The sequence below is a fragment of the Rhododendron vialii genome, chromosome 11a, assembly GCF_030253575.1.
Source record: "Rhododendron vialii isolate Sample 1 chromosome 11a, ASM3025357v1".
Lineage (NCBI taxonomy): Eukaryota > Viridiplantae > Streptophyta > Magnoliopsida > Ericales > Ericaceae > Rhododendron > Rhododendron vialii.
Window position 1 is genome coordinate 15,539,935 of NC_080567.1, and position 18,725 is coordinate 15,558,659.

Sequence of the window (18,725 nt, forward strand, 5' to 3'; positions counted from 1 at the left end):
TGGGTGATTGCATCTCACCCCAATTAGAAATTGTTGGAACTTTGGTTTGTATTTGTAAAACATTGTGTTTTTTTCTAGTCCCACATTGCCAAGTCACAAAACTTCTATCCATTTTAAATGACTTTGCACACAAATAGGTTTGTGAATAAGGACCTAAGGAGAGATCTCGTGCTCTCAGGAAAATGGACGGCAATTTGGAAAATTGATTCGTTAATTAGTTATAACCGGATATTCGTGGGATTTGAGCCTCGCGCTCACTCTTTTAGAAACTTGGTCTCAATTTACATAAAAGTGGAGTGATCCTCCACATCACCGAGTTCTCAGGTGGAAACCACTAGAGAACATTCCGATTCCAAATAATAATAAGAACACATAGTTGAGACATTTATGAAGTGGCTAAATTGCATTGTTGTAGTTTTGCACACATTGCAAAAGGGCGAGATATTAGCAGATTGACTCCTTATTATAAGGGCAAGAAAGAGTACATAAACTAAGGCATAAGCCAATCATGATAATTAGAATCAAGATGGGTTACTCTAAGAGTTTTTTTTCTTGGCAATGGGTCTCTGATAAAGTTCATATGAACCTTTTGTTGACTTTTGAGGCAATTGGTAGGCTCCATCCTAATAAATGAGCTTTGGCTCATTTGGAAAAATCCAATCCAGGATCTTCCTTTTCCGCTCCAGATATCCTTCAGCCTACAATGGGAGGATCTGCCATGTGTTGTTGAAGATTTGCCTAAATCTGGAAAATTCCAGGCATGGGATTGCAGTAAATGAGCCTCTCGTGGCTCATGAACAGGGCTCCAAGTTTTGGCTATAAATTGGAGTCCTCTGCTTGGGGTGTATATCTCTCTCGAGTGAGAGACCATAGAGGAGAGTGAGGTAGTGTAGAGAGAGTAGAGCAATGTGAGGGCTCCTCCTTCGGGAGGGAGCCGAGCTCATCCTATGAGGCTCTGTCAAAAAGAGAATGATAGAGCATCTGAAAATCAGAGAGAGTTTGAGAGCAGCATATGTATGCATTTGTATCAGTCTATGAGTGAGTGTGAGTTTGAGTGATTTTGTAATCCTCCTCTTCCTCTATAATAGAAATTCGTCGGCCCTCTCTCGTGAACGTACCCGATTTTGGGGAACCACGTAAATCTCTGTCTCTGCGTTTGTGTGTGTGTTTGTGTTCTTGGTTTGGTCCTTTGTTTCCTCAACACCTTTTCCATGCTTCAACACAACTAGAGGTAATAAGCTGCTTCAATAAGTTACTTATTTCTGTAAGATGTCTGTCTCATTTTGAAGTTGTTTTTGCTCTCGATAAAAAGTAATACTCTTTCGTTTGAATTTAACGGTATTACAGGGGCTTCCCTTGAATCTTTTTAAAGAATGGTCATGAGGTTCAAATTGGTGAGTACCATTGGGAATTAGTGCTGTGAACTTGTTGACATTGCCAAGTATTTGTTATTTTCTTGTTTATATCCAAAATAGAGATCTGGACTTGTGATCTTGTCAAGTCATTGAAATTGATGGCCATGAGGAATTAATGACGCTTCTTCCTCCTGCAAGGTCGGGTGGGGAAATGTTGTTGGTTCTAGTGTAATGTGCCGTTTGTATAAGTGTCATCTAGAATTGATGCCAGGCAGCAAAAGAATATGTTTGTCCACAACGAGGGAGGACTACCCTATTCAGATCTAAATAAGACAGACCAAGGGCGTTGGCTTACTGGGTTGGGAGATACAGTCATACCAAGGGTGATGTTTGTTTTCGAGTCTTGCAACCATGATATGCAGCTCCCCTTCCCACATACCTGTCTACCCAATTTTTGGGAAAAGTAATTTGGCAATAATAGAAATACTTGTTTAATGCCAACTTTTCTTCATCGATTTTTTTTTTTTGCTTCGTCATTCTTTGTAGTTTGAGTAACTTATTTGAGGATGGTTTGCTGCATGATGCAACGAAGGATGTTGAGCTTAGCATATTGGACTGAGAGCTCCATTTGCCTTTTAATTTAAAAGATGCACGCGGCAATCCTTTACTTTGTGTACATGACTTGATAAACTTGTTTAACACATTAGCTTGATCCAGTGAAGCAGGTTAACACTTGCTATGCTAATTGCTCTGCTAGCTTGAACTTATTGGCCTGCAAATTACTTATGAATTTCCATGGAATCTTTTGGTTGAGGATACTTTGTATTGATTACATGCCCGCGGTCTTCCTAAAATATGTTCATTTTCTTTTGTAATTTTGTTGCTTTGAGGAGATCTTGGTCAGAACTATTATCAACCACCATTTCAGGTCGTTTGTAGACCAACAAGTTACTAACTAGTATACAACTACTGTCCAATTTGGTAGATTTAAACCAAAGCTGAAAAAAACTCATGGATGAAAAAAAAAATCCAAAATTCCATCCTCTTTTGTTTTATATATTCTTTATTTTTTCCAATCTCTGTTCATATTTTTATCCTTTTTCAATCCCTCAATCGAGGTGAACCAATAACCAAAGTGGAGGTTGCAATTTCAATTAGATCACTTTCCTGGAAAAATTAGTGAAATTTCAATCCTGACAATCTTCATTACTTTAGAGCACCTCCTTTTGGCACTTGGCACATTTTAAGGTCAGAATAGCTAAAGCAATTTACGGAAAATGCCACGTAAGGCCCTATTTGGTACTCGCAAGAAATTGGTGATTTTTTTGAGTTTCTAGTGTTTAGTAGGAGTTTCCATCATCCTCCATGGTGATGAATGCACCTACAACCTCGTCCAGCATTCCTTTATAGGTAGATGAATCGGTAGTGAATCTACAAGTTTTCATTTTTTAAACAAGATCCAATGCTGGATAGGTGTTTCCTTTCTTACGCAAGCTTGGGATCACGCTTCTGTAGAAATTGTGTGCACACAACTTCTGTTTGTTACTCAAGCTTTCGATTATCGATAAAGCCTCCTGCACTTATCTTCCATAGTCTGAAAGGGGCATATACGTTAGCTCACTCTGTGACTTCTTTCTGTATACCATTTGATCAACAAAATCTATTTTTCCCTCTTTGCAAAGTTGAGCAATAATCCGTTTGAACGGTGTCCTATATATTTCACCAACACACGGATGTTTTGCCACGATAAGTGAGTGAAGCAATTAGAATATCGCAAGCGCATTTGGGGATGATCCTCACCCACCATTTCCCCTAGAAGTTCATTTGCCTCTTCCAACAGCCCTTCGGCTATTGGGAGTAGACCATTTAGATGGCAAATCCCTAAAGAATTCAATCCCCTCATGGCTTCTACTTTCCAAGTTCCAATACACAACCCACTTAACAAAGACATTGTAGCTAACCAAGGTTAAGCTTTCCTCCCTTCGCAATTATCCTCTTTCTTTTGTTGATGAAGATAATCTAGCTGATCAATTTTATTTTTTTTAATCAGCGGTGGATCTATTTCATTCAAGAGTTTCGTAGCTTCATTTTCCCCTCGTTCCTTATAAGTTCCGTATAAGTAGCGTCTAGCAAGAAAGAGTGGGGAATTCATCTGGGACAAATCCTTTATGCACAAATCTGTGTAAAACTTGCAAGCTACAACTCAGGAATCAATCCCTAATGAAACAACTGCATTTTAACCTACAGTATCCCCTCCAAATCATCTAGTGATCAGCCTCCAACCTCATGAAAAACTCGATGATCTAGTTCACAGTGGAACTATCGTCTAATTTCCAAATCGTCTAGTGATTAGCCTCTGCATTTTAACTCAAATGTTTTTGTAGTTATTTGTCAAAATTTCTACTTGGAGCTATCGTCTAATTTCTGCCTTACAAATGAATATCTAGTGATGGAAAGATAATTGTATAGTATTAATAAAAAATAATACAGCAATTTTGGTTCTTTCTCATTTCAACTAACAGTCATTAGAGTGACTTGTACAAAATATCACATCACTTTATAAAGCAATGGTGCTCATCCAGCATTACCGTTTTGAAAATATCACGCCAGCATCATTTCGTTTAGTTTTGTGTATAAAACACTAGCAGCAGAAGGACACTAGAAAATACACGGAATGCATTAGTGAATACAAAGATTGCTCTGCCAACTCAAACGCATGGTCTCACGCCCATTATGCTCTCTCATTCCAATTACAGTTTTTAGCAGCGGCGTGAGCGGCACAGCATAGATCACAAGCTCCATCACGACGAGGGTGGATCTCACTGGGTTCGACCACATACTCCCAGTTCAAAAGTTCATAATCCTAATGTATCAACGAGATAAAATAAAAATGTCCATCCAAATGAAAAGTCTTGGAAAGTACAACTTAATCATCAGCCATTTTCGACACAAATCAGGAAGATAAAGGACTGAAACTACACATCTTAATAGGACATATGTGTTTGATATCGGATTAACACTCTAAATGCCATAAAATACCTTAAAAGATTGGTATAAGAAAAGCAGATCCTGAGACTAAAAAGGTCAGGTTTCAAGGATTTTGGATCTTTTTACTATATATATAGAACAAGGGCATCATTCACTAATCGGTTAGTGTAATCCCCAAGAAATCACTCAGCTAGAAAGCTGGAATTTCATTACCACTCTGCAAGAGCTCTGCTTGCGTATCCATAAGCCAACTGGATGCTAATTCCCACCAGCCCTAGGATCTTCTTGCGCAGGAGCCTCCCCAAGTCTCTCCTGTAGTGAAAACATAATTTTATCAACCAGATCAGATAAGAGAAGATACAATAAAAAGCAAGGAAATGTGGGATTTTTTTTTTTTTTTTTGGATCTGAAAGGAAATGTGGGACTACCACTTCAGAACTCAGAAGTAATTTCTTTCTCCCTATTCAAAGCAACAGAGGCAGCAAAGATGTGTTTGGTTTAACTTCAAAAATAATTGAAAAGAGTAATCCATACATAGGGAACATCGGGAAGCAAAGATTTTGCCAAACAAATGCTAACAAAAGAGCCATGACTCAATGTCCACAAGTACATTTGTATTTAGTTTTTTCTAAGAACTACTTCCCGAAAACGATGTTGAGTTCTGCTGCAGAAAGCAGGGCAAGCAGCAACAAAAACTGCAATTTCCAATGAAAAGGTTCTCCTAAGAAGCCCAACCAACAACAACAACAGAACCCATGTAGTCCCCAATCATTGGGAGTATGGGCAGGGGAAAATTGGAGACAGACATAACATTTGGCAATATGCACAAAGTAGCTGCTCTCAAAATACCACTCAAACAGTGGCCCCCCTATACCTGTTTTGCTGCGGAACCATGCCCCCAAATCAAAGCCAAATGGCATTAGAAAGGGCAGGCCTAGAGATCCAATTCAATTTATGTGCACATTACCATGCTTCCTTCATTGATAGTCCAGGCAATTCACAAAATAAATTCCATTCCCATACAACTACATTCCATTTTAGAGGTACTCTTTATATTATTACCTGTATGTCACGCAGAATGTTGTCTCTACAATTCCAGTAAATGATGCATTCTTAACGGATGTGAAAAAGGATCGAACAAAACCTAAAATATTAACCTCACCTTGAGAGATGCATTCTCCGAGAGAAGCTGTTCATACTCACTCCGGATGCAGCTCAATTCCGTTCTAAGAGTGGCGTTTTCTTCATTCAAAGCTTCAGTACGCAGGGCCAGCTCATCACATTCTGTCTGACTCATTAGCATAGACAAACATCACACAAACATTAAGTCAAATTGAGAAAGTAGAACAGGATAAACATACAAAAAGGAAAAAATGATTACCTGCTTTCTCAACCTGGATCGACGTGCAGATTCCCTATTGGACTGCTTTCTTCTCTGTCTTTTAAGCTCTCTTTCGTCCTGGACTAAAGAACAAGAGGGGTCAAACCATTATGATTATAGTAACAACAGTCTGGAACTTTCAAGTTCCAGGTTTTGAGAGAACAATCATGTCGCCGCAGTTATCCAATTCCACGTGATCAAAGATTACAGCTTTGGTAAGACATATAAAAAAAGAGAGTATCTTGGAGGGAAATATCTTTACTCAGCCATAGTCCTTGGTCAATTAATATCACTTCAGCAAGAATTCTAGTTCATTTCAGTAATTGGAGCAGTTATATATAACTTTAGAATAAAAAGCTCATATGTGAAGAACCTCCCGGTGACAAGAAACTTATTATGTCAATCAATACCGAGATAGAAACACACAAATATCGCTACCATCGATGCTGAAAAAAAACTGGCCTCAACAATGAAATAGCTTGTAGACTAGAATAAAATTTACAAAACTAATTTCTTTCGAGGGCAACGACCCATACCAAGAACCACATCACCCATGGCAAAACATAACCACTAATCAAAATGAACCAGGTTTTTTTCGGTAAGAGTACTCTTTCATTAAAAGCTCAAACCGGAGAAAGAACGTCCAAAAGGACACATAAAACTATTCCCGCAGGATCTCTAAAGAGCTTGGCCAGGTACAGCCAAAACAAAACACACCAATTACAGCCAAACACTACCAACAACAAAACAAGAAAAAAACCATTTAAACTACTACAGCATCAGGCCTCAAAACGCTGAGAGATACCCCTCAATTTCTACAGAGCAACCTATTCTCCTGCGTAGGTTTAACATTTCTCCAAGCTAGGATGGATGGCATCCCTAATGTCATTACAGATCTTGGATCCCAAAAAGGCAGCCTCCAAAGCCTTCTGCTGAGATATCCTCGTATTCCTCTCACACCAAACACCATATACAGCAGCAGCTAGAGATAATTTGAGGACAGATTTCCTGAAATTCTCCCCCTTAGAGTGCAGAAGAAACCATGCCCTCTCTTCTTCCCAATAAAGGGGGCCTCGATGAACTTGATTCCTCCGTAATATCTCCATCCAGACAGCCCTAGAACAAGGGCATTCAAAAAATGAGTGATTGTGAGATTCAATAGTATCATTCCTGCACAAAACACAGTTGACATTGTCCACCATACTCCAACCCAGCAACATATCCTTAGAAGCAAGTTTACATTGCATGGCCATCCATAAAATGAAGGCCCGTCTTGGAACAGCTTTAGGAAACCAGACAACCTTACACCAGCCTGAATACCATGTGACACTCTGATGGCATTCCAAGCAGATTTCAGAGAGTAATTACCATTCAGAGAGGGGGTCCAAATCACAAACTATCCTCTTTACTAATATCAGGTAGAAAATCCAGAGGAGTATTAAGCTTAATCTCCTGGGTATATGTATTCCTTTCTCTAGGCCAAAACCATGCTCCGTTATGACTGATAGAGGAAACCCTTGCATGCAATGATCTGCCTATGTTAGCACACACCTGTTCCCCATACTTCTGGTACAAGGGCCCCAATGGGTGCCAAATGCCAATTGTCAAGCCAAATAGAGATAGAGGCCCAATTCCCAACATTATTACCGAATTAAGGGCTGGCATCCCCCAACTTAAGTTCATAAAACAGTAGAGCCAACTCTTACATCTAAGTAGGGCTGTAAACGAACCGAGTAGCTCGCGAGCTCGGCTCTTCTCGTTTAGTAAACAAGCCAAGCTCGAGCTCAAGTTTGCGGCTCGTTTCGCAAACGAGCCGAGTGGAGCTTGGCTCGTTCGACAAAAGCTCAGCTCGTTAAGGGAGGCTTGGCTCGATTAAAGAGACTTGTTTAGTAAATGACTAAGCTCAGCTCGTTAAGGCTCGAGCAAAGCTCGAGCTCAAGTTTTTGGCTCTTTTAGTAAACGAGCCGAGCTCGAGCTCGACAAAGCGCGGCTTGGCTTGGCTCATTTACAGCCCTACATCTAAGTCACTAACTAATTCACAAGCATATTCCATCATGCATGCAACCACGTAGTGATTCAAGAAAGAATAATTGCATTTGCTTGAAAATAAAGCCAGTTTTATGTTCCATAGTGGAGGAGTGGAAAGAAAACCGACACGGAGGTAGCATAACGTCTTGTAAGGAGTTGACGTTTAATATAAATAAAGATTGTGTGTGTTATGGTTAGTTAACACCCTATACACTTTTTGCTCTCCAAGCAACATGGTATCAGAGCCATGACCTGATCCTAACCCTAACCCTAGCTCACTACCATAATAGCCTACCACCAACCACCCAAGCCGCTGACATACGCCTGCCGTCCACCACCATAGCTGCCACTGGTCATCTTCAGCGTTGAAACTCCTTGAAACCTTTGAAAAACCTCAAAACCCAACCCACCCCAGTATCTTCTGCCCTTACCCAACATGCCAAGACCCATCAAACCCTCAATTGATCTCCCAAAATCCTGAAATCAACCTCCAAAGTCGACCCAAACTGACTCCGCCCAACTGAAATTCCATATCCACCTCTAATCAACTCCAATCGGCACCACCAGACTCCAATCGACCCCCACCAGCCTTCAATCGATCATCACCCAACCCTAATCGACCACCATCTGCCGCAAAATAGCCCTTCCACCCTGCATACGAACCCTAACAGACCCTACCCGACCCTGTTCGCATTGTATACGAACCCTCTCCTCGTGCCTCCTACACTCGTGACTCTTCTATGGCTCTTATACTCGCGATTCGGGGTCATGTTGCTGCTGTTACTTTTCAGAGTCCTTTGCTACCACTGTTGCTGTTTATTTCAGCATCTGTTTGATCTCATCTGGGCTTCTGTTGCTCCTCTGGTTTTGCACTCTGTTCTGCTGCGATTCTAGCTTATACTATTGCGTCTTCGTATGATTCTTTGATGTCATGTGCTTGTGTTATTGTATTCTTGCTGCTGTTTGCTGGTATTAATGCAATTCGTAGTAGCTACCTCTCTATTATTGGTTTACTTTCTTACTTGCTCGTTGATATTTGCTATTGAGATTTCTTGTGATGGGGTCCTCTTCTGCATCTAGTTCTAGTTCTAATGTTGCTGCTGGTTTTTCTCCACATTGGTCCCCAGAGATGTTGTCCATTACTGCTATTCACTTGAATGGCAAGAATTATGTTACTTGGGTTAAGTCTATTGAAACATATTTTATGGGCTCACAATAGTATACTTATATATCTGATGATCCTCCTAAGCCCACTAAGTCCACTCATGCCAATTGGTGGTTGAGGATGCCCGGATCCGTCTTCGCTTATGGAATAGTATGGAGCCCGCCATTGCTAGCACATTTGTCTTTTGTAATATTACTAAACAAGTTTGGCAACGGGCTAAGGAGTTATATTCAGGGGTGAATAATCTTCGCCGGACCTTTGATCTTTATCAGACTTATTTTGCACTTAGCCTTGGTGATTCTACTTTGGAAAAATATTATGCAAAGTTCAGTGGTGTTTGTGTGGAACTTAACATATGTCAGCCTCTTTCTACTGATATTACGGTTGTGCGTCGTCAGTGGGCTCGCTTCTTGTCTGGTTTGCCTAAGAATTTTGATCCTGCTTGCTGACAGCTACTGGGGGAGCGGGAGTTGTCTCTTATGACTGAAGTGTTTAGCCGTCTCATCATACTAGTTCGGCTCCTTCACTGCCTCTTGATCATTCTGCTTTGGCCAAGTGGTCACTATTCTCGTGGTTCTGGTCGTGGTGGTCGGGAGTCAGGGAGAGGTGGCCGTGACTTTGGTCGCGGCGGCCGCGGTTCTGGTCGTGATTTTGGCCGTGGTGGCCGTGGGCAATCATTTGGTGGTAGTCAGGTGTCCCGGTATTGCACTCACTGTCATGGGACTAATCACACTATTGACTAATCATTTGGTCGTCCATCTGCGCGACTGCGCATCAGGCTACTATTTTTGAGGATGACGGCCATTTATTGACTGAGGGCTCTAGCTCCACTACTCGTGTGGTTACTATTCCAAAGGATGAGTACCATCGTCTTACCTCTACGCCAACTTCCTCCACTGCTACATTCACTCAGAAAGGCTCCTCTTTTGCTGGTGTTGCTTCTAATATTATTGATTCTGGAGCTACTGATCATATGACCGGTAGTTCCACCCTTTTATCTGGGTCTCGTTCTCTTGGGAAATCTCCTTGTGTCACATTGGCTAATGGTCCTACCGTTGATGTTGCTGGTTTGGGTTCTGTTACCTTGAGTTCATCCATTTATTTAGGTTATGTTTTACATGTTCCTCATCTTCCATGCAGTCCTCTCTCTGTTAGTAAACTTATCAAACCCTTAAATTGTTCTGTGACATTCTTTCCTGGCTTTTGTATTTTTCAAGATTTCACGATGGGGAAGAAGATTGGTGGGGGCGCTGAACATGGTGGTCTCTATTACTTTAGTGCTGGCGAGCTACCCTCCTCAGTTGCACTTCAGTCCTCTACTTCACCATATCATCATCATTGTCGTCTTGGGTATTCGTCTCTTCAGAATCTCAAGCGGATGGTCCCATCATGTGGTTGTGTCACTGACTTGCCATGTGAAGTCTGAGAGTTTAGTAAACACCATCGTGTTTCCTTTCCACCTAGGATAGTTTTTTCGGGTGTCGAGACCCTTTCAGTTAGTTCACTCTAATGTTTGGGGTCCTATTCATGTTTCGTCACGGTCTGGTCTTCAGTATTTTGTTATTTTTGTGGATGATTATTCACGGATTACTTATGTTTATCTTATGAAAGCGAGATTTGAGTTGTATGCAATTTTTCAGTCCTTTTATCAAGAAATAAAAACTCAGTTTGATGTTTCTATTCGTATTTTTCGTTCTGATAATGCTCGTGAATATTATTGTAATGCTTTGTCTATTTTCCTTAACGATCATGGTGTTATCCACCAAACATCTTGCTCTCGAACTCCACAACAAAATGGAGTCGCCGAGCGCAAGTTGCGACATATTCTCGAAGTCGCCCGTGCCCTTTTATTTCATCGGCAAGTGCCCAAATCCTATTGGAGTGACATTGTTCTTACTACAACATACCTTATTAAATATTAATCGTATGCCGTCTACCATCTTAGGGGGTCAGATTCCATACTCTTGTTATGTTTCCTGGTAGTCCACTATATTCTTTCCCCCTCGTGTGTTTGGCTGCACATGTTATGTTCATGCTCTGAATCCAAGCCGGGATAAATTGGATCTTTGATCTGTCAAATGTGTGTTTCTTGGGTATTCTCGCACTCAAAAGGGGTATAAGTGTTACTCTCCTTCTCTTCGTTGTGAGTTTGTGTGCTGATGTAACCTTTAATGAGTCATTGCCCTTTTTCCCAGTCTCCTCTTTAGTGGATCCGTCTCACTACATACTCACGGCAATTCCACTTCCGCCACCGTTGCAGGTATATGTTCATCGGCCTAAAGTTCAACCACCATCTACCACATCTTCCCCTGCGTTGCGAGATCTGGTCGTCTCTCCCACTTATCTTCCTATTGCTCTTCGCAAAGGTACTCGTACTTGCACTTCTCATCCCATTGATCGTTATGTCTCTTATGCTCATTTATCTCCATCTCTTCGTGCATTTGCCACTTCTGTTTCATCTATATTTGTTCCTAACACTATCCAGGAAGCCTTGTCTATTTCTGAGTGGCGGACAGTGATGGAGGATGAAATGTCAGCCCTTCATCATAATGGTACTTGAGAGTTGGTATCTCTCCCACCTGGAAAGACCATTGTTGGGTGTCGCTGGGTGTTCACAGTCAAGTATCATCCTAATGGGTTTGTTGAGCGCTACAAAGCCCGTCTAATCGCTAAAGGATATACTCAGACATATGGTGTTGATTATGCTGAGACTTTTTCTCCGGTTGCCAAACTTGGTTCTGACTTCTTATCTCTCTTGCAGCCAATCTTGGTTGGCCTCTGTTTCAGTTGGATGTTAAAAATGCCTTTCTTCAGGGGGATCTTCGGGAGGAAGTTTATATGGAGCAACCACCGGGATTTGTTGCTCAGGGGGAGACTAATCAGGTTTGTCGGCTTCGCAAAGCATTGTATCACCTTAAGCAATCTCCTAGAGCCTAGTTTGGCAAGTTCAGCAATGTTGTACTGCAATTTGGCATGCATCGATGTCAATGCGATCATTCGGTCTTTTCTCTTACATCTGACCGCGGCAAGGTATTGTTGATCATCTATGTGGATGATATTATCATTACTGGTGATGATCGGAAAGGCATTGATGAGTTGAAAGGTTTCTTACAGCGCGAGTTCATACCAAAGACTTGGGAAAATTAAGATACTTCTTGGGTATTGAGGTGGCTGAATCTAAAGGTGGTATTAGCTTATCTCAGCGGAAATATGTGTTGGATATTCTAGAGGAGACTGGTTTGTTGGGGACTAAGCCTGTTGAGACTCCTATGGATCCCAATGTCAAGCTTCGTGTGGATCAGAGGGAGTTACTTCCTAATCTTGTTCAGTATCGTCATTTGGTTGGTAAGTTAAACTACCTTACCATTACTCGCCCCGATATCTTATTTGTTGTTAGTATGGTGAGTCAGTTTATGTCTGCTCCTCGTCTTCCATATTAGGAAGCTGTTGTTAGAATTGTGAAGTATCTTAAGGCACATCCCGGGCTCGGTTTGTTCTATCGGACTAATGGACACTTGCGTGTTGAGGAGTTTACCGATTCTGATTGGGCAGGTGGACCATCTGACAGAAGATTTACTACAGGGTATTGTGTCTTCTTGGATGGAAATATTGTCAATTGGAAGAGTAAAAAGCAGACAGTGGTTGCGCGGTCAAGTGCAAAAGCAGAGTATCGAGCATTGGCCCATACGACATGTGAGATTGTATGGGTGCGCTCGTTTCTTGAGGAAACCGGGTTTGGGGTGAAACTTCCTATGAATCTATATTGTGATAATCAAGCAGCAATTCACATTGCATCAAATCCAGTCTTTCATGAAAGAACTAAACATATTGAAGTGGACTGTCATCTTGTGCGGGAAAAGTTAACAAGTGGTGTGATAGCTACTCCCTTTGTATCCACCGACGTTCAGTTGGCTAACATATTTACTAAATCATTGTTCAAACCACGGTTAGAGTTGTTATGTAGCAAGTTGGGACTCTTTGATGTCTACTCCCCAACTTTGAGGGGGAGTGTTAGAATATTGTTAGTCTTTGTCGTAGTCCCACATTGCTTATCTAAGTCTTGTAAGGAGTTGACGTTTAATATAAATAAAGATTGTGTGTGTTAGGGTTAGTTAACACCCTATACACGTTTTGCTCTCCAAACAACAAAGAGGAAGAAACCAAACGGGAAGAGACAAACCTGTGGCCACGGCTGTGATTGAATGCTCTCCCTTGATCCAGCAGTGATCATTCCCCCAGCAACTGGACCAGCACCCCAATAGTCCATACCAATGTTTAAGTTAGTGGTAGGACCAGGGACACATGGTGGCATGATGGCCATTGTGTGGTTCACCATCGTTGGAGGTGTATTTGGTCCTCCATTCTGAGAACCATAAATAGCTCCACTATTTTGAGATGCTTCAGCTGTAACAAGGACATCCAATAATTTTCATTAAAGCCAATGGAAGTAGTTACCAATTGGAAGGAACATGCTTACAACCAAACCTTCCAAAGAATCTTGCCCGGATCCCGACTTCATTTGTGAGTCCTGCCCAAAAATCAATCAGGATAGATTAGTGAAATTATATGGTTCAGAGAAGAAATGGTCCTCCTCCTATATGGAGAGCAAATATGGTTCAGGGAAGAAATGGTCCTCCTACAATATGGTGAGCAAAAAACTATTCAATCCTACTGTATAAGCATATATAAAGGCATGCTACAAATTGACAGCTGAAGAAATCACCCAGTACTAAATCCTAGTAAGAAGGACTAGATCCACAAGGACAAACCTAAAAAAGAAGCATCACAGTGTAACAAAACTTAAATCCCCGTAATGCAGACATAGTAGTGCATTAAGAATAAAAACCTTAAAAACAAATTTGCAGTTTATGGCAGAAATTACTGTTTTAAGGCAGAAATTGATAGATGTAGAGGAATGGCTGCCCAATCCTATCAATCTAACAAATCTTACATATTCTATTTCACATAATACCTACATTTTGAGAATCTGCATCACTTCCTTCACTTGAATGTTCACTTGCACTTTCAGCACTTCAAACCAAAATAAGGTATGTCAGTAACAGATGACAACAAAGTGATTCGCAGTCATTAGCTTAGGCAACAAACACAATGAAGCAAGAAAGCAGTAGGGACTTCTGAAGACCCGGCAACTATAAACTATTAAACAGATTCATCAGATATAACATCCTGATAACATCAAGGACAACTTTCATAATCATTATCAGAGCTCCCCATTACCAATGGGGAAATGGTAAGCTGCTTTTCTTTTCTTTCTTCCTCACCCTTTTGGGTCACATTTGTGATGCCCAGAACCAATAAAAGTTGTGCTGAATTGCTGATGTGGTTCGATGGGGAGGAATTCATCTAACATCAATTCCCTAAAGCTAGCTCATAAAAAATGGGACCCATTTTCTACCAGAATGCATTTGGCTTGAAAGAAATAAGTTTTTTATTTTTATTTTTATGTGTTGGAGGCATGTTAATAGTACTAGAATGAAGAGTCAAACCAGCACTTATCATATAACTAGATTGCAGGAAGGGTGACCTTACGGATAAATGTTTAGGATTTTGTTGACGGCATAGAAGCTTTTGATTCTGTTTAAGCATCGACCATGGTGTATGCTACTTTTTTCTCTTTTGGCACTCATTTACAAACTTCTTTTTGTTATTAGTAACAATTTATGAAAGCATCATATTAACTTTTCTTTTTCCAAACCCAATTTCTTGACCCAATCTCCAAAAGCTTGTTTTAGAAAATTTCTTCATTCAATGAATCAGTTTCTTGAATCCAAAGCCACAATCCAATGGTCGTATTACATGAAGCGGCAGTGGCTACTAGACATGGACTAGCTACTGAAATGTATGGCCATGCAACTCATCACCTAAACGCACAAGGCTTACCTTCTGGAGCAGACTCCATTAGCTAATGCACCTGAGGTTTTACCGGGCCCATTGTTTTTTCCAGAAACCGTATTTGAACTGCTCAAACTTTTCTTAGACCTCTTAATGGGTAGCTTCTCCCTCCCCTCCGATAGTTTGCCATCTGTTTCCATGCTACTAAGAGTATTACCCTACACGCAAATATAATTGTCATTCTACAAACTACTCCAAATGGCCAATAAGAAAGTTTGCTCAACAATAAACGAAGTAACATTGGAGTACTCACAGAAGCCTCAGCTACACCATTAGGGGAAGGCACAGGGAAAGGACTAAAAGGATAAGATCCCTGTTACAAAAATATGGCTGAATTAATGGCGTCAAGACATTAAGGCCGTGATTTGAGGAGCTCAGGTAAAAGGAGATTTCCAAGAATTACCGGAGGAATAGATGGATGAGCATATATGCCACCATGGGGATACAGAGCAACATATGGGTGTGGTGTCGTACCATAGGGTGGCATAATGTGCTGCATATACACGCCAAAATTAACAAATGATGCAGAAACACAATATCGAGCATAGAACAATGGTTACTATATGTGGTACGTATTAACATTGTGAGGTCAACAGGATGAAACCATGAGGAACTTATCACCTTCAATGAAATACCACCATTACTTTATTCCAACTTTCCTAAACCAAATTTAAAAAATTGTATTATCATGGCAGACATGGCCCAGCCAAGTTAATCATGGGGAGCATTATTATAATCAAGGTGTTGTACTACATGATGCATTCTTGTTAATGAACTTTAAAAACACATAGTGAAACCCAATTTGGCGTACTTGCGAACACCAAATACCATGTAGTAAATACAATGCGACACCGAGTAATGGCATTAAAACTACATTCAGGTCTCTTTCCATATGTATATCAAAAAACAAATGCATGGATCAGCTAATGAAAATGATGGGCTACGAAGCAAGCCGTATGACCGGCAGATAAAAACGTTAAAGTTGTCACAAATCCTCTAGGCTTGCTTATGAAGCAGAAACAAACCACCTAAGATCAAGCTGATGTGATAAACCAGACCAAACCTTCCAAAATATGCACATGGTCACAAGTTAAAAAAGTAAGGTCTCTGAGACTCATGGACAAGGTGAATGCTAGACAAACCACCTTTTCTGCTAAGTTAACCTCGTAAATAAGCTTTAATGGGCTGGTTGAGCACTTTCTAGCTTGATAAGCATTCCATAAATGCATGAACAGTTAAATAACCCAACATAAAGCTTAGCTTGGCTCATTGGAATGCTATGATATTAAGCATATCATATGACCCACAGTTTGACCATTTCAACAATCCAAGACCATAAAGCTTAGCTTGGCTCGTGCAGTGCAGGTATGGACAGAGCTAACACTACTTGAAACCCAAACTAATGCAAGACCAAATATACCTGAACTCCCCACATGTAGGGATGAGCTTGGGGGCTCGATGCCAAGAACCCAGGGGGAGGCATAGGAGAATATGCCTGTTACATACAAAAGCTATAACATCACAACCACTAACAAGTTTCTTGACTAAGAAATTAAGGACATAAATCCTCGGTCACATGGTCAGACCTGAAACCCGGACCAGTCTGGATTCATTGTCCCAGTGGGTGTAGATGAAGATTGTTCCTGAACAATGTAAAAGTACACAAAAACATAAACAATGCAAAATAAATCAGCAAAATAATGCATTCGCCAGTGAAACAAAGAGTACTTTCAGTGAGCAACAAAAGTATACCTGCGCGCTAGGCGTCTTCGGCTCCTTCGGTTTATTAGTTTCACTACTACCCATGATTTGTTCAACTCGACCAACACCTCGAGAAATTCAAACCATCCTGCAAAACCTCAACTGTATTACAACAGTGGGTTAAAAGTTTTGAACCAATTCTAAGGCCTATAATGTAAACCAACTCTACACATAAAACACCAAGCAAAGGAAGTAAACCCCAAGGGGTTGGCCCAGTGGTCAAGCTTGGGACTTAAGGGATTTGCTCCCTCCTAATGTCTCAGGTTTGAAACCACTTAGTTGTTATCAACTCCTTTGGGTCAGTTCATACAGAGCAAATTAATTGGGACCCCAGGAAGTGGTGGCTAGGATTGGTCCTTGGATTAGTCGAGGTGCGGAAAATCTGACCCGGACACTTGAGTTATAAATAAAAAATAAAAAAAAAGCAAAAACATATAAGACGCTTATGTATGCATGTGTGTGATTTCCAGAGATATGTGGAGCAACGCAAGTTTTCCTAAAGAGACAAAATTCTGCATATCGTCATCGTTCGTAATCAGATTTTCGCCCATAAAAACAAAATTGGAGCTGAATACAGATAAAAACAACTGACGGGGACCGAAAAAAATTAACTTTTTTAGACGATCAAAAACGTAAGAGGGAAACAAAAACCTGTATCAAAAGAGAGATACAATGAGGATAAAGATATGAACTTTATATGCCAAGTATTACCGCTAAAACATATACGAAAGCCTGAGACAACAACGAACAGGTAAAGGGTCCAGGCTCGATCTCGAAACAAATTCTAGGGCAAACTTGAGCAATCCACGGACGGCAACCGACAATGCAGTAGAGGGAGAAGGCAAGGGTTTTAATCGATTGTTTTTATATGTGAGATCTCTCTCTCTCTCTTTCTCTCTCGCTCGCGCTCGGAATTACACGAGCACTCCAGCAGAGAATTAAGAACATACGTCAGCGTTGGGGTTTGCATTCCTGTTTCAATTAGCCTCGTCCGTTAGGGACCGTTAGTTGGCCGTTAGGTCAATTAACAAAGTCTTTTTTTCTTTTTAATCGGAAAGCCAAAGCCAAAGTACTGCAATGGGAAATTTATGAAAATGGTCCTCCTAATTTCATTCGAGTCTCATTTTCATCCTCCAAGTATTAATTACAATTTTTTTGACCTTCAAGTTTGATTTTTATACCAAATTGGTTCAATTAATAACTTTTGTCAGCTAAACTAGAAGAAAAAAATCATATTGATAGTAGTTTGGACGTTGTAGTTCGTTTCAAGCAGGTCCAATTGATGACGTCTGCCCTTAATCTGATTTTTTCCGTCCAATTTGGCTGACAGACATTATCAATTGGACCAATTTGGTATGAAAACCACACTTGAAGGTCAAAAGAGTTGCGATTGATACTTGGAGGATGAAAATGAGACTCGGGTAAAATTAAGAGGACCATTTCTATAAATTTTCCTACTGCAATTTTCATTGAAGTACTTTGCTGGATCTGGTTTTTTTTTTTTTTTTAAATTTATTGAAGTACTTTGCAGTGTTTTTTTCAATGGGACTGGGAGTGGACTGAGAACTATTGAATCATCTGTTGAAGTGCTGGAACTATTTTTTTATTGAAGTACTTTTACTTAGAAGAGAATATGAAATATTTTGTTGTTGGTTGATGCAATTCGTGGGCAAAACCGTGTCCGGACTGCGACTCACAGTTCGGATTGGAACCAAATCGTGAGATTTTTGGTCCGGACACGGATTTTATTTTAAAAAAACTGTGACTTCAGATTAAGATTGGATTCATAGGAATTCGATCTGGACCGTGTGCAGCCCTAATGGGTCTGGCTCCGACGTTGATTTCACAAGACTTTTTTATTACTTTTGTGTTGTTTTTGTTATATTTTGCTTTGTTGTTTGTTGTACTTTGTTTAAGTGTAAATATAACTGGCATGATCTTTTTCCACCACGTGGCGGTGGCGTAGACCATTAAATAATTTTTTCCCGTGTTGCTATCCCAACCGCACCAATTCACCACACCACTCCACTCTCCGCTCATGCAAAACGGTGCCGTTGTGGCACAAGTTGGTCCTGTTTGGTGCCTAATAAATGGGCATGATGATTGATGTAGAAGGTTTTGCTGGAAATGAATC

At 40.6% G+C, this 18,725-nt stretch overlaps 1 protein-coding gene and 1 non-coding gene across 7 annotated transcripts in view; both read right to left on the reverse strand.

Moving 5' to 3' along the window:
- LOC131308604 (bZIP transcription factor 16-like) overlaps positions 1-17,542 on the reverse strand; it is a 92,192-nt gene extending 74,650 nt beyond the window's left edge. Inside the window, exons 1-13 of one of the 6 annotated variants that reach the window (XR_009194504.1) lie at positions 17,303-17,542; positions 16,583-16,679; positions 16,417-16,473; positions 16,251-16,325; positions 15,234-15,323; positions 15,084-15,143; positions 14,819-14,988; positions 13,894-13,948; positions 13,403-13,445; positions 13,098-13,321; positions 5,725-5,802; positions 5,506-5,631; positions 4,478-4,655 (exon numbers count right to left, since the gene is read on the reverse strand). Coding sequence is in view for 4 of the 6 variants with exons in the window: in XM_058335562.1 (XP_058191545.1) it covers positions 4,602-4,655; positions 5,506-5,631; positions 5,725-5,802; positions 13,098-13,321; positions 13,403-13,445; positions 13,894-13,948; positions 14,819-14,988; positions 15,084-15,143; positions 15,234-15,323; positions 16,251-16,325; positions 16,417-16,473; positions 16,583-16,636 (1,086 nt within the window). In the remaining 2 variants the exon portion in view is untranslated. Of the gene's footprint in view, positions 1-4,237; positions 4,656-5,499; positions 5,632-5,724; positions 5,808-13,097; positions 13,322-13,402; positions 13,446-13,893; positions 13,949-14,818; positions 14,989-15,083; positions 15,144-15,233; positions 15,324-16,250; positions 16,326-16,416; positions 16,474-16,582; positions 16,694-17,302 lie in introns of those variants that run through there. The other 5 variants (XM_058335562.1, XM_058335563.1, XR_009194505.1 and 2 more) reach the window with 5 other exon arrangements.
- Positions 5,219-5,326, reverse strand: LOC131309044 (small nucleolar RNA snoR100). The gene has a single exon (XR_009194717.1). It is a non-coding gene; the product is annotated as a small nucleolar RNA snoR100 (small nucleolar RNA).
- Positions 17,543-18,725: the final 1,183 nt, after the last annotated feature.